Genomic DNA, 18,122 nt, shown 5'->3' on the forward strand with positions numbered 1-18,122 from the left:
TTTGCTCGGTACGTGGACGGAGCAAGTATCTTGTAAGAGGTGCCCTCGTGACGCGTCAGTTAGAACGGAACCCATCATCGATCAGCGCAGCGGTTGTGCACGGAAGCAGTACCCCGACGTGGTGTTCGCCCAGGTGGAGTCAGCAAGACCCGCCGACGGCACCGAACAAGACTCAACTCAACACCGGAGAAGGGGGCGCCACGTGGACACCCCGCGAGCGGCACCAGCGTCCGCCGCCAGCAGCACAGCGACCCACGCCGTGCGCCGTCCCCTCCCACCCACCCGGCACGAGCAACCTCGTAGGACACGCCCCACGGCCACACCTACCCTGGACAGCCCGTAAATGCTTGCGCAGGCGTGGGCGCGCGGGGGAGCGGTGGCGCCCTTGATGACGCCATTCAATTGCCCCTCGGCCCACGCCTCCTCCCCCCACCTGCTGCTGCCGCGGCTGCTGCTGCTGCTCTCCTCCTCCTCTTATAGCCTCCTCCCCTCCCGCCTCCGACGCCACTTCGCCTCGGACGCCTCCCCCTCCCCAGCCTCAGGTCAGCTCCTCCCTCCGTCCTTCCTCCCCCTCCCAGCCCTCCTTCCGCTTCGCTTTTCGCTTTTCGCGCCAGGTGTTCGTCGTTTTGCCTCAGCCGCGCGCGTCGCAAAGCTGTCCTGAATTGCCGTCGGCGGTCCCTCGCCGTCGACTCGGTGCGGGCTAGCTTCGCTGGTTCCGCGCCGACGCTGATCCGCGCGCTGCTCTTTCCTGCTCTGATTTGGCCGAACCGAAGGTGTCCGCCATTGAGCTTCATCGGATTTTGGGCGCAGAGAGGGGAGAGTAGTAGCAGTAGCCACCGATTCACGCGGTGGTCCCTTCTTCACGTTTCTAATTTTGACGCTACGGCAAGGAATTCGGTGTACGTGTGATCAAATTCGAGCATGATAAGTTCGTCAGTGATCACTGGAGCTGTTTCTCAAAAGAAAAAAGAAAAAGAAGTGATCGCCGGAGCTCTTGCGATGGCAGTACGGATGAATAGTCCTAAGAGCATCTCCAACAGGCGCCCAAAAACTGCTCCGCGCGCTAAAAGATTCGTTTTTTGGGCGCCGGACTGCTCCAGCAGAAGCTGCAAAACGCTGCGCGCGCTAAAAACTTCTGGGCGCGCGCTTAAAAATGCTATCGCGCGCAACATATTTGGTGCGCCGGCTTGCGCGCGCAGCAAACTCTGAGCGGCTGCAGATGGGACCGCTGGATCGGACTGGATTGGGCGCCGCACTAGCGCGCGTCTGTTGGAGATGCTCCGGTCGCCGCGCTTCAAAACTGTTACAGTGACACGCTAAAAAATTTATTGGGCGCGGATTTTTTGCGCTGCCGTTGGAGATGCTCTAAGGGGATTCCGAACCTGCCTCTTGGGCCTCACGATGTCACGCTCTCTCTAGAACTATGCAACATTGATTGTGAAGCTAGTACTGCTCGCATGGCTAGAGTTTAGAGGTCCAATTAATGATGAAACGGTGAGGTGCTAAATAGGACAACATGATAAAAATATGCATTGTACTTACATTCTGATAAGAGCTGGAAAGGCTAAACGACTTACATGGTAAATCAGGAGTAGTCAACTAGTTATAATTGTGCACCCGTGCTGCTTCTAGAATGACTCTGGCAATGTAGCAGTACGTAGTCACTATTTTGTGATCGAACTGATTGTTGAGATTGTGGTTTGTAAGTCTACTTATAACAAAGAAGTGGCCACATTGATCAGGTTTATTTTGGTACTGTGGTAGACGGCTAGGACTACTGGGGTCTCCTGATCCCATTTGCCTTCGAACCAACTACTGCTTACTGCTTTTTATGGCATGCAAAGGCAGTTGATCATTCATCTCAATATCCATTTAGTATGTATCATTTGTTTTTTCTGATGTTTAATTATCTTGCTTATGGCTCAGTTGACAGCACCAGACAGAGTTCTCATACATTTATGGAGGTTGTTCGAGAAGTCTTTACACATGGCTCGGCACATGGTGCCCGTGCGGCTATAAGAGCTGACCAGAAGAGTTACAGCCTTGTCCAGCTTATTTCGTCTGCACTGGATGTCCACAATATTTTGTGCAGAAAAAATGTACCACCGATGCTGTTTCCATATCTTAGTTTTTTGTGTATATTCACTTGAGACTGTCCCTTAGCCATGAGGTGATTAGGATATGACTATCCTGACCTTATTTCTAGGTTCTGAAATTGATAGTTTATTAGTTACCCTTCTCCTTTTATTGTTATAACTTTTTTTTGTAAGTCTGGGACTGAAATTTTCAACTAATTTGGTTGATGTGCTAATATGCAAGTTCAAGCTCCCCCAAAAGTGAAACCTCAACCTTTTGGATTTAGGTGAACCACTCCTGGTAGGTTGGGTGCCTTCTGGTCATTCCTCCTAATACAAAAGGAGAAGCATTTTGGTTAGGATATGGGTCTGAGACGGGGAGGGTATACCTTCAGGAAAGTATCTGTAGTGTTATCATTAGTTCGTCTTGCCTTCGCATCACGTTTGTACTCAACTACTCAAGTAATTAGTTTGCCCTGCCTTGTCCTTGCATGTTTGCTAGAAGGCATCGCAAAAATTGCACAAGTTTTTAATAGGGTTCTCCCCTATCATTTCCACAAAAATATGACTAAACCGCACAAGTTAGCCTTTACAAAGTGCTGCCCAGTTTATTTACTAGCTCTAGTCAAACTGCAGTTATGTTAATGAAGGACACGTGCAGTCATTAGACTTTTTTATGCTTCCACCTTTTTTTGAAAGAAAGGGGTCGCCCCCCTGCCCCATTTTATTGAAATGAAGCAGCCAGCATCCACATTACAGCTCAAACAACTATCAGCAACTAAAAAAAACCCACAAGGACCCCCCAAATCAGGCATGACACAAAGGAAATGTCCTGAAAACAGCTGGGCCTGAAACCGCTAAACTCGCTACATGAAAGTTTTAACCAAGCATGATCACCATAAACTTATCATTCGGTTAACTGTTTGATGCATGTTGATGATGCCTTAGAGAAAACTCGGTTACACTGTTTTATATGACACAGGATGGTAAAGATTCTTCTATCAATGGAACAAATGGGACAGGATTCCTTTGTGGTGCCCGTATTGGCATTGTGGCTAAACCCTCTCCTGAATTTGTTGCTGGGATATTTGGAACCTGGCTTTCTGGTGGAGTTGCAGTACCCCTTGCACTTAGCTATCCAGAAGTGGAGCTTCTGCATGTCATGAATGACTCGGTTTGTTCCAAAATCATTGCAGTATTTTTTTTCCTTCAATATATATGAAACATGTCATATTTTCTACTAGGATATTATGTATTATTTTTCACCTTGCTGTAATCGGCTGGGGTTGAATTTAGAAATAGAAGTTACAGAAGGTCATGTAGCAAAGGGTGTTCCTTAAATGCCCAATAGAGGGTCTGTCTAGAGCCTAGACATCTTGTAGCATATATAAGTTTTAAAAGATGTTGTATATACACATTTTTACAGCTTACAATGGAGATGTCTTTGTTTCTAACTTCCTCAACTTATAGGACATTTCTATGGTGTTAAGCACCAAGGAGCATCATGACATTATGGAAAGCATCTCTACCAAATGTTCCACTCGTTATTCTCTTCTTCCACATGTGGAAAGTATACCTCCAAAGATAGCCCAAGAATCTTTAACTGGTGAAGTGAGTTCATCAGTTTCTAGCTTAATGGCTGAGATAGACAGTTTAAAGAAAATTAAAGGTGATTACTTCTGTTTATTTTACGGCAAATTTTGCACTTCATTTATGCTGCATGTTTCAACAGTCAATCTTATTTTCCGAATATTTCATGTCCTGCTGCTATAAACCTAATTATGCTGGAGTTTAATTATGCAGGAGATGATCCCGCTCTTATCCTTTACACAAGTGGCACAACTGGTAAACCGAAAGGAGTAGTCCACACTCATAAGGGGATACTTTCTCAGGTGCATTTTATCATCTTTAAGTAGATCTATCCTACAGTTTCGGAAACATTCTAATTGAAGCTAACACTTTTGGTTACTTTGCTGTTGCTGAGCCTATTATCCATACTTTTGCACCCTTTTCATGACTCTTTTATTTATTTGAACTGATCTGTCAGTGTTTAATATACATGCCATTTTATTCACTGGTTTGGCAGGTTCAAATGCTGACAGAGGCATGGGGTTATCAAAGTGAAGATCAGTTTCTCCACTGTCTTCCACTGCACCATATCCACAACAAATGCTAATACTAAATGCTATTTAAGGATCTTGGACCATATCTATACTTACATATCGATTTGCATTATTTTCAAACAAGAACTTTCTTCTGTTATGTATCCGAGTATTCAGCTATACATGTTTGTATGATATCTCCTCCTTTTCTTCCTTGGGAAAATGCTGCATATCTTCAGTTAACTAGTTAAGCTTTCCCATACTGTAGTCACCATGCCTGTTCAGGTTTATAATGTCAAGTCCATGCACTAGGATAGCAGTTAGAACCTCATCACAATGTTTGATTGCAATTATGATATCTTTCACACCCTTAGTCTAATAATTATATTTGGAGGAACCATGCTGTTTTGTCAATTTTATCGAGGTCCTTAACTTTGATTACATGTGCATGGTCTTTTCAATGCTCTATTTGCGCCCCTCTATTCAGGATCAGTGGTAAGTACCCTCAACTTGTATTATGTAAAATGCTTTATCTACGAATTTATAATGGTTTGTTTGATCAATAGATATTATGGTTTGATTTAGGTGAACCATCTTCTATAACTCTTGGATTTATTTTCTATCGTCTTTTGTAGCTGTCAGATTTATTTTCTGGTCACTTAATGTGTCCATTTACTTCTGCTTGAGGAGCCACATAAGATTAATTTTTTCAGACCTTTCAGTAGACATCTGTGGAGTTGCTTTCATGGTAAGTTAGTAACACATTTTCTCTGTGATTACAGGTTGAGTTTATGCCAAAATTCAGTGTGAGGGGAGTATGGCAGAGATGGTGTGAGTCATATCCCAAGGGCACCAGTAAAAATGATGAGGCTATTACCGTATTTACTGGAGTACGATTCTTTGGCATATATATTTTCATCGTCAAACTAGTTGAGCTGTTAGGGTGATTTGATACTTCTGGAATGGCAGGTTCCAACAGTGTACACACGCCTACTGCAAGGGTACGATAGTATGAATCCTGATCAACAATCTGCCTGTTCTTACGCTGCAAAGCAGCTGAGACTAATGGTAAATTCCATGTATACCTTGTAATTAATTGTATTTATTCCCTTCGTTTCATGAAATCTGACCATCCGAAGTTAATTAATGGTCTAGCTAAGTCTTATCATGTCTCCTGCTTTTTTTTTTGAGTACATGCAAACCACTGCACATCTATGTATTAGGTAGAAAGAAGAATAAGTCTCCCTAGTCCTGATATGTTCCACGACCACTAATCCTCTTTGGTCTACCACACACAAGAATCATTTATGTTGTAAGCCTCGTTTCTGCAAGCGATCAGCCGTCCGACATATTTTCCTGATTGCAAAGATTTCGAAGTGGCACCACCACATTCTAAACGGTGGCATCGGGGATGGATTAAGACTGTGCCGTCTTGAGTGAGAAATGGCAGCATACAGACTGGGAGCATGGTTTTTTCTTTAAATTGTGAAAGCCAAGAGTTGAACCCAAGACATCTTGGCGTTGATGCAATATTAAGTTTCATGCACAAACCGAACCAAAAGTTCGAATTCCGAACCAATGGAGAAGGTTGGGCAATCCAGATGTACTTTAGCATTTCTATGGATTACTTCCCCGTGCCCCTAATTCCATAGGAATTTAAGTATCCGTGACCTCCTTCTACACTCAATCCATGCAGGATTGAGGCAAATTCCTGCATTTTCTTTTGTGTTTCATTTAAACAACTTTTCTTCCAATTTTCCTGTTTTCTGCAACCCTCTCTTTTGCACTTACATTCCTGTCCAATTCCAATGTTTTTCCTATATCTATATTTCTCATTTGTACGATTCAGAGGCCCTTGATAGTTTTTCCTTGCATGCTTTGTTAACACTATCATAACTTGCTTCCATATTATGTGAGTTTTCTATTTCTGTGCTACTAACAGTCCTTGAATCGCTGTAGATGTGTGGATCCTCAGCACTCCCTTCTCCACTCATGAAACGGTGGGAGGAAGTGACATGCCACCGTCTTTTGGAACGCTATGGCATGACTGAGGTTAAAGCATAAACTCTTCCTTCTGAAGTCGACGCGCACTGATATTTCATTAATATGAATTTTGTAATGGTTCCTAACAGTCTTATTTTGTTATAGTTTGTCATGGCACTGTCTAATCCATTGCATGGTGCACGGAAAGAAGGTACAGTCGGTAAACCTCTTCCACGTGTTGAGGTATGCTATGAATCCATTGTAGTTAGGATGTAGTTAAACTGATTTATTCTGTATTGCCTCATGGCATTTAAAGCATATTTTTTCTCAGGCCAAGATCATTATGGATGATGGTACAGAAACTAAAGATGGAGTCGGTGAGCTCTGTATTAAAAGTCCATCCCTTTTCAAAGAGTACTGGAAAAGACCAGAGGTATAATTTCAATTCGAAGAAACCTTGCTAATTCATCACCCATGAACTTCTAACTAATGTGAAACAAACTAGATTCCTTTTCATATTTAAATTGTATAGATTAGTTCTTGGTAGATGAAGTCCAATGACAGCATCCTTGGTTTACTACTAATAAGGTATAGTTGCTTGAATTGTGTACAAGTTTAACAATGCCATGATCCTTCCCCCGGGATGCTAATTAGATTCTTCAATGCATGTGAAAAAAATTGGATTTCTTTTCATGTTTTTACTGTATAGATCAGTTATCTGTGGATAAAGTCTGATGATTGCATCCTTGCTTTACTACCAATAGGTATAGTTTCTTGAATGGTGTACAAGTATTACAGTGCCATCATATGATTCCTTCCCCCTGATACTAATTAATAATTATAGGATATTATTGCTGCATTTGTTCAGCCAATCTGCAGTCCACTTGCTAAAATGATGTGCTTCCATTTGGTTAAATGGACATTTTCTTATTTAAATAAGATATTATGTATTATCATGACTTACGAGGTGTGTTAGCATGTACTCCCTCTGTACCTAAATAATTGTAGTTGGGGAGAACTAGACTAGTTCTTCCTGTTAAGCTTCATGCACTAGCCAACGCAACCAAAAGTCCGAACTGATGGAAAGGGCTAGTGCAATCCACATATACTGTAACACCCCCTCTCACGTGTGACGGGGAAGACAAGTCAACACGTGCAACCGGAAGAGAGCGACAGCGCGCGAAACTCACGTTATGACTCAAGAGGCCTCTACGTGGACACAAAGGGGGGCTACCAGCAATTTTTAATAAATTGCGAAAGCCAGGACTTGAACTCAAGACCTTAGCTCCGATACCATGTTAAGCTTCATGCACTAGCCAACGCAACCAAAAGTCCGAACTGATGGAAAGGGCTAGTGCAATCCACATATACTGTAACACTTCCCAACTACAATTATTTAGGTACAGAGGGAGTACTCTACTTCAAAGTTACACTGTATAAAGTTATAATACTTTGTTAGCTATAAAGAACCAAATGAAGGATGCATTATTGTAAATTTAATACCATTTGTTTTGTTATTCACGTGGCTAATTTCTGGTGCAGGTTACTGCAGAATCATTTATCGATGGTGGGTTCTTCAAGACTGGTGATACTGTAACTGTAGACGAGGATGGATATTTTATAATTTTAGGGCGTAAGTACCACTTTATAGCCCTGCAGTATCATGCTTTTCATTTTGATCGTGATATATGTTTAGAGTGAAAATATATTGGGATTCTCAATGTCAATTGTATAAATTGTGTAGGCACAAATGCTGACATCATGAAAGTTGGTGGTTACAAGTTATCAGCATTAGAAATTGAGGCGGTTCTGTTGGAGGTAATTAGTATTTACTGAAAACTACCTCTTCGAAGTGTCTAAAAAATTAGAAAATTTTGGAGCAGCTACTGCACTGAAATAACTGCTGATGGTTATGAAGCTCTAATTTGTATCTGTTCACACTAATAATGTGCTTTCTTCGACTGAGAGTCCCAGGGTAGACAATGTTAGGCTAAAAGCTTGACCAAAGGATTCTTGGTGCAGTTGATTAAAGTCATATGTTACTCATCTTGCTTTATATGGTTTGCTTTGTTGTTCAGCACGACACTGTACTGGAGTGTGCTGTTCTTGGCTTGCCTGATGAAGCTTATGGGGAGGTTATATGTGCAATAATTGTGCCTAAGGAGGACGCAAGGGAAAGGGCCGAACAGGCTTCGAAGCCAGCACTGACCTTAGAAGCATTGACAAGTTGGTCAAAAGATAAACTTGCTCCATACAAGGTTTGCCTACAGAACTTCCATTTCCCCCCAGCTGCTTTACAGTATTGCTTTCTTAGATGGTTTTCACTACCTAGTTGTTTTCTATAGCTCTCTTTGCCAGGTATTATCAAGTTCGCAATTTGTATGTTGGTCTATGCAAGGGGTGGTTTCTTATCTAAGTTATATTTAAAATCACATCTGCTAATGGTTAAATTATCAATCCTCTAATTATGTTAATGAACATTCATTTTCAGTAATGCCAACAAATATTTATCTGAAAACTTTTAAGAAATTCACATATGGTACATGTTCATAGCTACTATCTTGTTAGCCTGAACTCGTCATCCTTTTTCATTAGAGAGTTCATTCTTTTTCTGTGATTGGGTAGATTCCAACAAGACTGCACTTATGGGATTCTCTTCCTCGGAATGCCATGGGAAAGGTGCGGAAACATATGATATGCTTTCTCTTTTTCTTTAAGAGCATCTGTGTTGAGTTTGCTATTGATTTCTTTGTTGCTTATTTCAGGTTAACAAGAAGGAGCTTAAGAAGTTATTAGAGGTGTAGCCACGTTTACATTGATGTACCTATTTTTCCGTCTCACCCTTCTACAGGGCTGACATATAGCAGTGTCAGCTAATAATTTTGTTCTATTTGACAATAATGATAATTCGGAGCGAGTATAGTAAATGTGTAAGTAACTTTGAGACTTTTAGCCATTGTTGAGAGAAGAGAGAATCAACCCCGCAACCTGCAGAATTTGCCCTCTGAGTTACTTCAGACTCGTGTTAAAAATGGCCTGTGACGCCGGAGCTACCCGAGCTGAGCATACAAAACTAGGCCATCGGCCGTTCCCTCTCACCTTCACCCTCCTCCTCCCACTCCACGTTCTTCCCCTCCTCGCCGTACTTCCAGGCACACCAGAGGAAGTAGACGAAGTTGACGGCGCCCAGACAAGCGAGCAGCCAGTAGTAGTAGTCGTAGTGGCCCGCGTTGAGATCGCTGGAGAGCCAGCTCGTCCTCCCCCCGCGCCTGCTCGCGTCGTCCACCACCTTGACGATCAGGCTGTTGACCAGGTTGCCCACCCCCATGGCCATGTAGAGCAGCGCCATGCTAAAGCTGGCCATGCTCTTGGGCAGCTCCGTGTAGAAGAACTCGAGCTCCCCGATCACGCCGAACGCCTCCGCCAGCCCCATGAGCGCGAATTGCGGCACCAGCCAGAACGCCGACATGCCGCCGCCGCCGCCGGCCAGCGCCAGCCTGCGCCGCGCGCCCTCCACCGCGCCGGACACGGCCATCGCCGCCGTCGCCAGCAGCAGGCCCACGCCCACGCGCTGCTTCATGGTGAGCCCCCGCGGGTCGCCCGTCACCCGCCGCAGCGCCGGCGCGATCCACCTGTCGTAGCTGCCCGACCACAGCGACATGGTCACCATGTTGAACATGGTGAGGGAGCAGCCCGGCACGCGGAACTGTCCCACGCCGATGCGCCGGTCCATCTCGTTGGCCTGCAGCACGGCGTAGTTCTGGCTCATGGCCTGCGCGAGGAACACGGTGGATGACCAGATCGGCAGGATTCTGACGGCCGACTTGAGCTGCTCCACCTGGTCCACCGTGCACAGCCTCCTGCCGCCACCGTTGCCATCTCGCTCTGAGCCCGCCGCGCCATTGCCTTCTTCGTTCCCAGTGTTGCTGATCATGCAGGCCTTGTTCAGGAACCTGAGCGGACTCAAATAAACACATCGCCATACATTTCAGATGAACAACCAATGAGCCCATCATGCCTTCCACTCCACGCTCTCACCTCAACTTGTGTGTGGGGACGGTGAGCTTGCAGTCCTTGAGATGATGGTACACGCCGTCCTCCGTCTTCGCCGGCAGCTGCGCCCTGTGGTTCCTGATCGCCGCCACGAGGGCGGCGCCTATCCCGGCGAACATCTGCTTGGACCCCTTCTCCTTGACGTAGAGGCGGGAGCCCAGGAGGAAGCTCACCGCGGAGAGCATCATGAGGCCCATCGGGACGGCGAACCCGGCCTTCCACCCGACGTTGTCCTGCACGTACACGATCACGGTGACGGCGACCGTGAAGGCCACCCCGATGGACGCGTAGTAGGCGTTGAAGTAGGCCTGCAGGATCCTCGACCTCCTCTCCTTGGGGTGCCGGGAGAACTGGTCCGCGCCGAAGGCCATGGAGCACGGCCGGATGCCGCCGGCGCCGATGGACAGGAACGTGAAGCCGGCGATGAGCCACGCAAGGTGCCTCGGCCCCGGGGGCGCGCACTGCTCCCCGGCAAGGCCGACGCCGCACGGCGGCGGCCGTGCTCCGGGTATCATGGCGCTCAGCCATAGGAAAACAATCCCCTGCAGTAAGAGTAAGTGGTGCAAATTTAGCTCAAGTGGAGCATCGACGCGCTCATATCTGGTGGTTTTACGCTCACCGTTAGGCATGCGATGGAGCCTAGCGAGATGGCCATGAACCGGCCCGTGTACATGTCGGCTATGAGCGCGCCGGGAATGGGCGCGAAATTTGCCGCCGCAGCCCACACGAAGAGCGTCGCTGCGGCGGTGACGTTGCTCAGGTGGTACTGCTTGGTGAGGTACATGATCATGTTGGTGTTGAGCCCGAATCCCGCAACTTTCTCCAGCATTTCATTTGCTGCGGACGCGAAGGAAACAGAGAGGGCCGTATGCCATCACAAACTGAAGGGAAGTCCAGGCCGGGGCAGAGTAAAGAGGGGGAAACGTTTTACATACCTATGATGAAGGGCAGGGCTACGAACCCACCTCTCCCTTCCAGTTTGCGGGCATCGGATTCAGAGCTGTGCGCACCGCCTTCTTGGGTTTCCATCGATCTTCTGCAGAGGTGAAGGTCGGCAGCAGGTAGGTAGCCGTTGGCGGTGAACAGCACCAGCTCGCGTGCTCGATCGTCTCCGTTGTTGTTTGCAAGGGTGTGATGGAGTTTCAAGCTATGTCAGGATGCCTGCTGGGAAATGCAACTCTGAGATCGCCGGAGGAAAGAACTTGCTCCTGCATTCTCCTTGGAAATTGGCAGAAAGGGCCCAACAGTGGGATAGGTGAAGGAGGAAACGAGGGGCGGGGGCGTGTACAAGAAAGTACACATTCTTCCATTTAAGGTAGGAGAGGGGGAACAAACTCGTGACCTTCTTGCATAAAATTGAAAACAACACATAGGAGGAACAAAAACGTAAAAAGAAAAGGACGCTGATAGTGAAAACGCGGTGTGCATGTATGCATGTATCATCACTTTGTTAAGACCTACTCCCACCGTTCCTAAATATAAGTCTTTTAATTTTTTTTACTAAGGGTCTATATACAGAGCAAAACGAATGAATCTACACTTTAAAATATGCCTTTATACATTTGTATGTAGTTACTAGTGAAAACTCTAAAAAGACTTATATTTAAGAACGGAGGGAGTAAAAAATTGTATCATCACTTTAAATACCGCTACCTCCGTCCCAAAGTACAAGACACTTTTGCAATTCGAAATAGAAAGACGTCTTATATTTTGGGCTCTTGAAACTTTAAACGGAAAAGTTAACGGGCAAACCATTTTATTTTTGCAATATATCTGTACGACTCTATCTTTGTCCGATCTCATTCGCACGATACACTCTTCTTGACTTTTCCAGCGTGCGTGTGTGCAGTGGCGGGGGGGGGGGGGGGGGGGGGGGGGGGGCGCTGGCCCGGGGCGTGGAGAGTAGTTTCTTCATAAGGGCAAAAAATGCGTGAGAGATGTGAATTGAACCATTAACTTCACTAATCATGACACATCAGCTGTTATGCAACTTTACCTAGAATCTCTACATAGGTGTAGCAAAGCCGTGTTAGGAGGGGCTGCCCCTCCTCCAAGGATGCACCCTCCCCCCTTTCTCTCTCCACATAATTTCTCCACCACCGCAAGGCTGCTCCACCCCTCTCGCCCTCCGGTTGCCTTTAATCCTGGACGGCAAAGCATTGTCGAACCACTAACATCGAACGCATGGATCCGCAGAGGGATCATACGTTTGATCCTAGATTGTGAGAAATTCTCATGGTTGGGAGGTTTAGCCTAGTGGCGGGAATCTGCACGTATTCACCAACATCTTCTTCTCTCTTGCGTTTGTTGCTAAGGGTCAATCCGACCTATTGCTGTTGGAATTATGCCCTAGAGGCAATGATAAATAAGTTATTATTATAATTCCTGTATCAAGATAATCGTTTATTATCCATGCTATAATTGTGTTGAATGAAGACTTAGATACATGTATGGATACATAGACAAAACACTGTCCCTACCAAGCCTCTAGATGGCTAGCCAGTTGATCAAGGATAGTCAAGGTCTTCTGACTATGTACAAGGTGTTGTTGCTTGATAACTGGATCATATCATTGAGTGAATCATGTGATGGACTAGACCCAAACTAATGAATGTAGCATGTTGATCGTGTCATTTTGTTGCTACTGTTTTCTGCGTGTGAAGTATTTATTCCTATGACCATGAGATCATATAACTCACTGGCACCGGAGGAATGCCTTGTGTGTATCAAACGTCACAACGTAACTGGGTGACTATAAAGATGCTCTACAGGTATCTCCGAAGGTGTCCGTTGAGTTAGTATGGATCAAGACTGGGATTTGTCACTCCGTGTGACGGAGAGGTATCTCGGGACCCACTCGGTAATACAACATCACACAAGCCTTGCAAGTAATGTGACTTAGTGTAAGTCACGGGATCTTGTATTACGGAACGAGTAAAGAGACTTGCCGATAAACGAGTTTGAAATAGGTATGCGGATATTGACGATCGAATCTCGGGCAAGTAACATACCGAAGGACAAAGGGAATGACATACGTGATTATACGAATCCTTGGCACTGAGGTTCAAACGATAAGATCTTCGTAGAATATGTAGGATCCAATATGGGCATCCAGGTCCCGCTATTGGATATTGACCGAGGAGTCTCTCGGGTCATGTCTACATAGTTCTCGAACCCGCAGGGTCTGCACACTTAAGGTTCGACGTTGTTTTATGCGTATTTGAGTTATATGGTTGGTTACCGAATGTTGTTCGGAGTCCCGTATGAGATCATGGACGTCACGAGGGTTTCCGGAATGGTCCGAAAACGAAGATTGATATATAGGATGACCTCATTTGATTATCGGAAAGTTTTCGGACATTACCGGGAATGTACCGGGAGTGACGAATGGGTTCCGGATGTTCACCGGGGGGGGGGGGCAGCCCACCCAGGGGAAGCCCATAGGCCTTAGGGGTGCCGCACCAGCCCTTAGTGGGCTGGTGGGACAGCCCAAGAGGCCCTATGCGCATGAGAGAAGGAAAAAAAGGGAAGTGGGAAGGAAGGGAAGGACTCCACCTTCCAATCCTAGTTGGACTAGGATTGGAGGAGGAGGACTCCTCCCCTTGGTTCGGCCGACCCCTTGGGGCTCTCTTGAGCCTCAAGGCAAGGTCCTCCCCCTCCCTCCTATATATACTTAGGTATTAGGGCTAATTTGAGACAACTTTGCCACGACAGCCCGACCACATACCTCCACGGTTTTCCCTCTAGATCGTATTTCTGCGGAGCTCGGGCGGAGCCCTGCTGAGATAGATCACCACCAACCTCCGGAGCGTCGTCACGCTGTCGGAGAACTCATCTACCTCTTCGTCTCTCTTGCTGGATCAAGAAGGCCGAGATCATCATCGAGTTGTACGTGTGCTGAATGCGGAGGTGCCGTCCGTTCGGCACTAGATCGGAGCGGATCGTGGGACGGATCGTGGGACGGTTCGTGGGACAGTTCGGGGGCGGACCGAGGGACGTGAGGACGTTCCACTACATCAACCGCGTTTCTTAACGCTTCGTGCTGTGCGATCTACAAGGGTACGTAGATCAGAAATCCCCTCTTGTAGATGGACATCACCATGATAGGTCTTCGTGCGTGTAGGATTTTTTTTGTTTCCCATGCGACGTTCCCCAATAGTGGCATCATGAGCTAGGTTCATGCGTAGATGTCATCTCGAGTAGAACACAAAAGTTTTTGTGGGCGGTGATGTGCGATTTGCTGCCCTCCTTAGTATTTTCTTGATTCCGTGGTATTGTTGGATCGAAGCGGCTCAAACCGACATTACTCGTACGCTTACGAGAGACTGGTTTCATCGCTACGAGCAACCCCGTTGCTCAAAGATGACCGGCGAGTGTCGGTTTCTCCAACTTTAGTTGAATCGGATTTGACCGAGGAGGTCCTTGGAGAGAGGTTAAATAGCAATTCATACATCCCTGTTGTGGTGTTGCGTAAGTAAGATGCAATCCTACTAGATACCCATGGCAACCACGTAAAACATGCAACAACAATTAGAGGACGCCTAACTTGTTTTTGCAGGGTATGCTTGTGATGTGATATGGCCGACGATCTGATGTGATATATTGGATGTATGAGATGATCATGTTGTAATAGTTAATATCGACTTGCACGTCGATGGTACGACAACCGGCAGGAGCCATAGGGTCGTCTTTAAACTAATGTTTGTGCTTGCAGATGCGTTTACTATATTGCTAGGACGTAGCTTTAGTAGTAATAGCATGAGTAGCATGACAACCTCGATGGCGGCACGATGATGGAGATCATGATGATGGGGATCATGGTGTGGCGCCGGTGACAAGAAGATCGTGCCGGTGCTTTGGTTATGGAGATCAAGAAGCACATGATGATGGCCATATCATGTCACTTATGAATTGCATGTGATGTTAATCCTTTTATGCACCTTATTTTGCTTAGAACGACGGTAGCATTATGAGGTGATCTCTCACTAAAATTGCAAGACGAAATTGTGTTCTCCCCGACTATGCACCGTTGCTACAGTTCGTCATTTCGAGACACCACGTGATGATCGGGTGTGATAGACTCAACGTCCACATATAACGGGTGCAAAACAGTTGCACACGCGGAACACTCGGGTTAAGCTTGATGAGCCTAGCATGTGCAGACATGGCCTCGGAACACATGAGACAGAAAGGTCGATCATGAATCATATAGTTGATATGATTAGCATAGGGATGCTTACCACTGAAACTATCCTCAACTCACGTGATGATCGGACTTGAGCTAGTGGAATTGGGTCATGAACCACTCAAATGACTAGAGAGATGTACTTTTTGAGTGGGAGTTTAGCAAGTAATTTGATTAGTTCAAGTCTAATTATCTTGAACATAGTCTAAGTCCACTTTGAAAATATTTGTGTTGTAGATCAATGGCTCACGCGACAGTCACCCTGAATTTTAATATGTTCCTAGAGAAAGCTAAGTTGAAAGATGATGGAAGCAACTTTGTAGACTGGGCTCGTAATCTTAAGTTGCTCCTGCAAGCTGGGAAGAAGGATTATGTCCTTAATGCTGCGCTAGGAGATGAACCACCCGCCGCGGCTGATCAAGATGTTAAGAACGCTTGGTTAACACGCAAGGAGGACTACTCAATAGTTCAATGTGCAGTCTTGTATGGCTTAGAGCCGGGACTTCAACGTCGCTTTGAGCGTCATGGAGCATATGAGATATTTAAGGAGTTGAAGTTTATCTTTCAGAAGAACGCTCGGATCGAGAGGTATGAGACCTCCGATAAATTCTATGCTTGCAAGATGGAGGAGAATTCATCTGTCAGTGAACATGTGCTCAAAATGTCTGGGTACTCAAACCGTCTAGCTAAGCTGGGGATTGAACTCCCGCAAGAGGCTATCACTGACAGAATTCTTCAATCATTGCCACCAAGATATAAGGGCTTTGTGTTGAACTATAACATGCAAGGGATGAACAAGTCACCCGACGAGTTATTCGCGATGCTGAAAGTCACAGAGTCAGAACTCCGTAAAGAGCATCAAGTGTTGATGGTGAATAGGACCATTAGTTTCAAGAGAAACGGCAAAGGAAAGAAGGGTAATTCAAAGAAGAGCGGCAAGCCTGTTGCCAATCCGACGAAGAAACCCAAAGCTGGAACTAAGCCTGAAACGGAGTTCTATTATTGCAAGGGTATGGGTCACTGGAAGCGCAACTGCCCCAAGTATCTGGCTGATAAGAAGGCGGCCAAGAAAAAATCAGGTATATTCAATATACATGTTATTGATGTGTACTTAACCAGATCTCGTAGTAGTGCGTGGGTATTCGATACCGGTTCTGTTGCTCATATTTGCAACTCGAAACAGGAACTGCGGAATAAGCGAAGGCTGGCGAAGGATGAAGTGACAATGCGCGTGGGAAATGGTTCCAAGGTTGATGCAATCGCCGTCGGCACAATTTCACTTCAATTACCATCAGGATCAGTTATGAACTTAAATAAATGTTATTTAGTGCCTGCGTTAAGCATGAACATTATATCTGGATCTTGTTTATTGTGAGACGGTTACTCGTTTAAGTCAGAGAATAATGGTTGTTCTATTTCTATGAGTAATATCTTTTATGGTCATGCACCCAATGTGAGAGGATTGTTCATATTGAATCTTGATAGTGATAATACACATATACATAACATTGAGACCAAAAGAGTTAGAGTTAACAATGATAGCGCCATGTTTTTATGGCACTGCCGCTTAGGTCATATTGGTGTAAAGCGCATGAAGAAACTCCATACCGATGGACTTTTGGAGTCACTTGACTTTGATTCACTTGACACGTGCGAACCATGCCTCATGGGCAAGATGACTAAAACTCCGTTCTCCGGAACAATGGAGCGTGCAAGTGACTTGCTAGAAATCATACATACCGATGTGTGTGGTCCGATGAGTGTGGAGGCACGCGGAGGATATCGTTATTTTCTCACCTTCACTGACGATTCGAGTAGATATGGTTATGTCTACTTGATGAAGCACAAGTCTGAAACATTTGAAAAGTTCAAACAATTTCAGAGTGAAGTCGAAAATCATCGTAACAAGAAGATCAAGTTCCTACGGTCTGATCGTGGGGGTGAATATCTGAGTTTCGAGTTTGGTGCTCACTTAAGACAATGTGGAATTGTTTCACAGTTGACACCGCCTGGAACACCACAGCGTAATGGTGTGTCTGAACGTCGTAATCGTACTTTATTAGAGGTGGTGCGATCTATGATGTCTCTTACCGATTTTCCGTTATCGTTTTGGGGTTATGCATTAGAAACAACTGCATTCACTTTAAATAGGGCACCATCGAAATCCGTTGAAACGACACCATATCAGCTGTGGTATGGCAAAAGACCAGAGTTGTCATTTCTTAAAGTTTGGGGATGTGATGCTTATGTCAAAAAGCTTCAGCCTAAAAAGCTGGAACCCAAAGTGGAAAAGTGCGTCTTCATAGGTTACCCAAAAGAGACAGTTGGATATACCTTCTATCTCAAATCCGAGGGCAAAATGTTTGTTGCTAAAAACGAAGCTTTTCTCGAGAAGGAGTTTCTCTCGAGAGAATTGAGTGGGAGGAAGATAGAACTTGATGAGGTTGTCGAACCTCTCATCCCTCTGGATGGTGGCGCAGGGCAAGGGGAAACCCCTGTCGTTGCGACACCGGTTGAGGAGGAAGTTAATGATGATGATCATGAAACTCCGGATCAAGTTTCTGTCAGACCTCGCAGGTCGACGAGACCGCGTACTACTCCAGAGTGGTACGGTAATCCCGTCTTATCAATTATGTTGTTGGACAACAATGAGCCTGCGAATTATGAAGAAGCAATGGTGGGCCCGGATTCCAACAAATGGTGGAGGCCATGAAGTCCGAGATA

The 18,122-nt window shown here is 45.7% G+C and overlaps 2 protein-coding genes across 2 annotated transcripts; one reads left to right on the top strand and one right to left on the bottom strand.

Moving 5' to 3' along the window:
- The first annotated feature begins 328 nt into the window (after positions 1-328).
- On the top strand, positions 329-9,112 carry LOC123444468 (probable CoA ligase CCL8). Its single transcript, XM_045121181.1, has 17 exons — positions 329-542; positions 1,927-2,099; positions 3,058-3,249; positions 3,546-3,744; positions 3,879-3,967; positions 4,162-4,231; positions 4,620-4,672; positions 4,960-5,067; positions 5,147-5,245; positions 6,137-6,229; positions 6,326-6,403; positions 6,492-6,593; positions 7,703-7,793; positions 7,905-7,978; positions 8,239-8,418; positions 8,786-8,839; positions 8,926-9,112. The coding sequence occupies exons 1-17, from the start codon at positions 344-346 to the stop codon at positions 8,962-8,964; spliced, it is 1,893 nt and encodes a 630-aa protein (XP_044977116.1). The 5' UTR covers positions 329-343; the 3' UTR covers positions 8,965-9,112.
- Positions 9,113-9,233: 121 nt separating this feature from the next.
- LOC123441927 (protein NRT1/ PTR FAMILY 1.2-like) lies at positions 9,234-11,242 on the bottom strand. Its single transcript, XM_045118094.1, has 4 exons — positions 11,149-11,242; positions 10,833-11,050; positions 10,199-10,755; positions 9,234-10,113 (listed from the first exon to the last, which is right to left on the bottom strand). Exons 1-4 carry the CDS (start codon positions 11,240-11,242, stop codon positions 9,234-9,236), a joined length of 1,749 nt encoding a protein of 582 aa, XP_044974029.1.
- Between the last annotated feature and the right edge of the window lie 6,880 nt (positions 11,243-18,122).

This window comes from Hordeum vulgare, chromosome 3H, assembly GCF_904849725.1.
Source record: "Hordeum vulgare subsp. vulgare chromosome 3H, MorexV3_pseudomolecules_assembly, whole genome shotgun sequence".
NCBI lineage: Eukaryota > Viridiplantae > Streptophyta > Magnoliopsida > Poales > Poaceae > Hordeum > Hordeum vulgare.

Excerpts from the sequence above, each read along its gene's own strand:
- LOC123444468 (XM_045121181.1), top strand. The coding sequence starts at position 344 with ATGCTTGCGCAGGCGTGGGCGCGCGGGGGAGCGGTGGCGCCCTTGATG. Across the intron at positions 4,673-4,959 it reads CCCTCTATTCAGGATCAGTG|GTTGAGTTTATGCCAAAATT; the intron begins GTAAGTACCCTC and ends CTGTGATTACAG. Across the intron at positions 7,794-7,904 it reads ATATTTTATAATTTTAGGGC|GCACAAATGCTGACATCATG; the intron begins GTAAGTACCACT and ends TAAATTGTGTAG.
- LOC123441927 (XM_045118094.1), bottom strand. The coding sequence starts at position 11,242 with ATGGAAACCCAAGAAGGCGGTGCGCACAGCTCTGAATCCGATGCCCGC. Across the intron at positions 11,051-11,148 it reads AGCCCTGCCCTTCATCATAG|CAAATGAAATGCTGGAGAAA; the intron begins GTATGTAAAACG and ends TCGCGTCCGCAG. Across the intron at positions 10,756-10,832 it reads GCTCCATCGCATGCCTAACG|GGGATTGTTTTCCTATGGCT; the intron begins GTGAGCGTAAAA and ends CTCTTACTGCAG.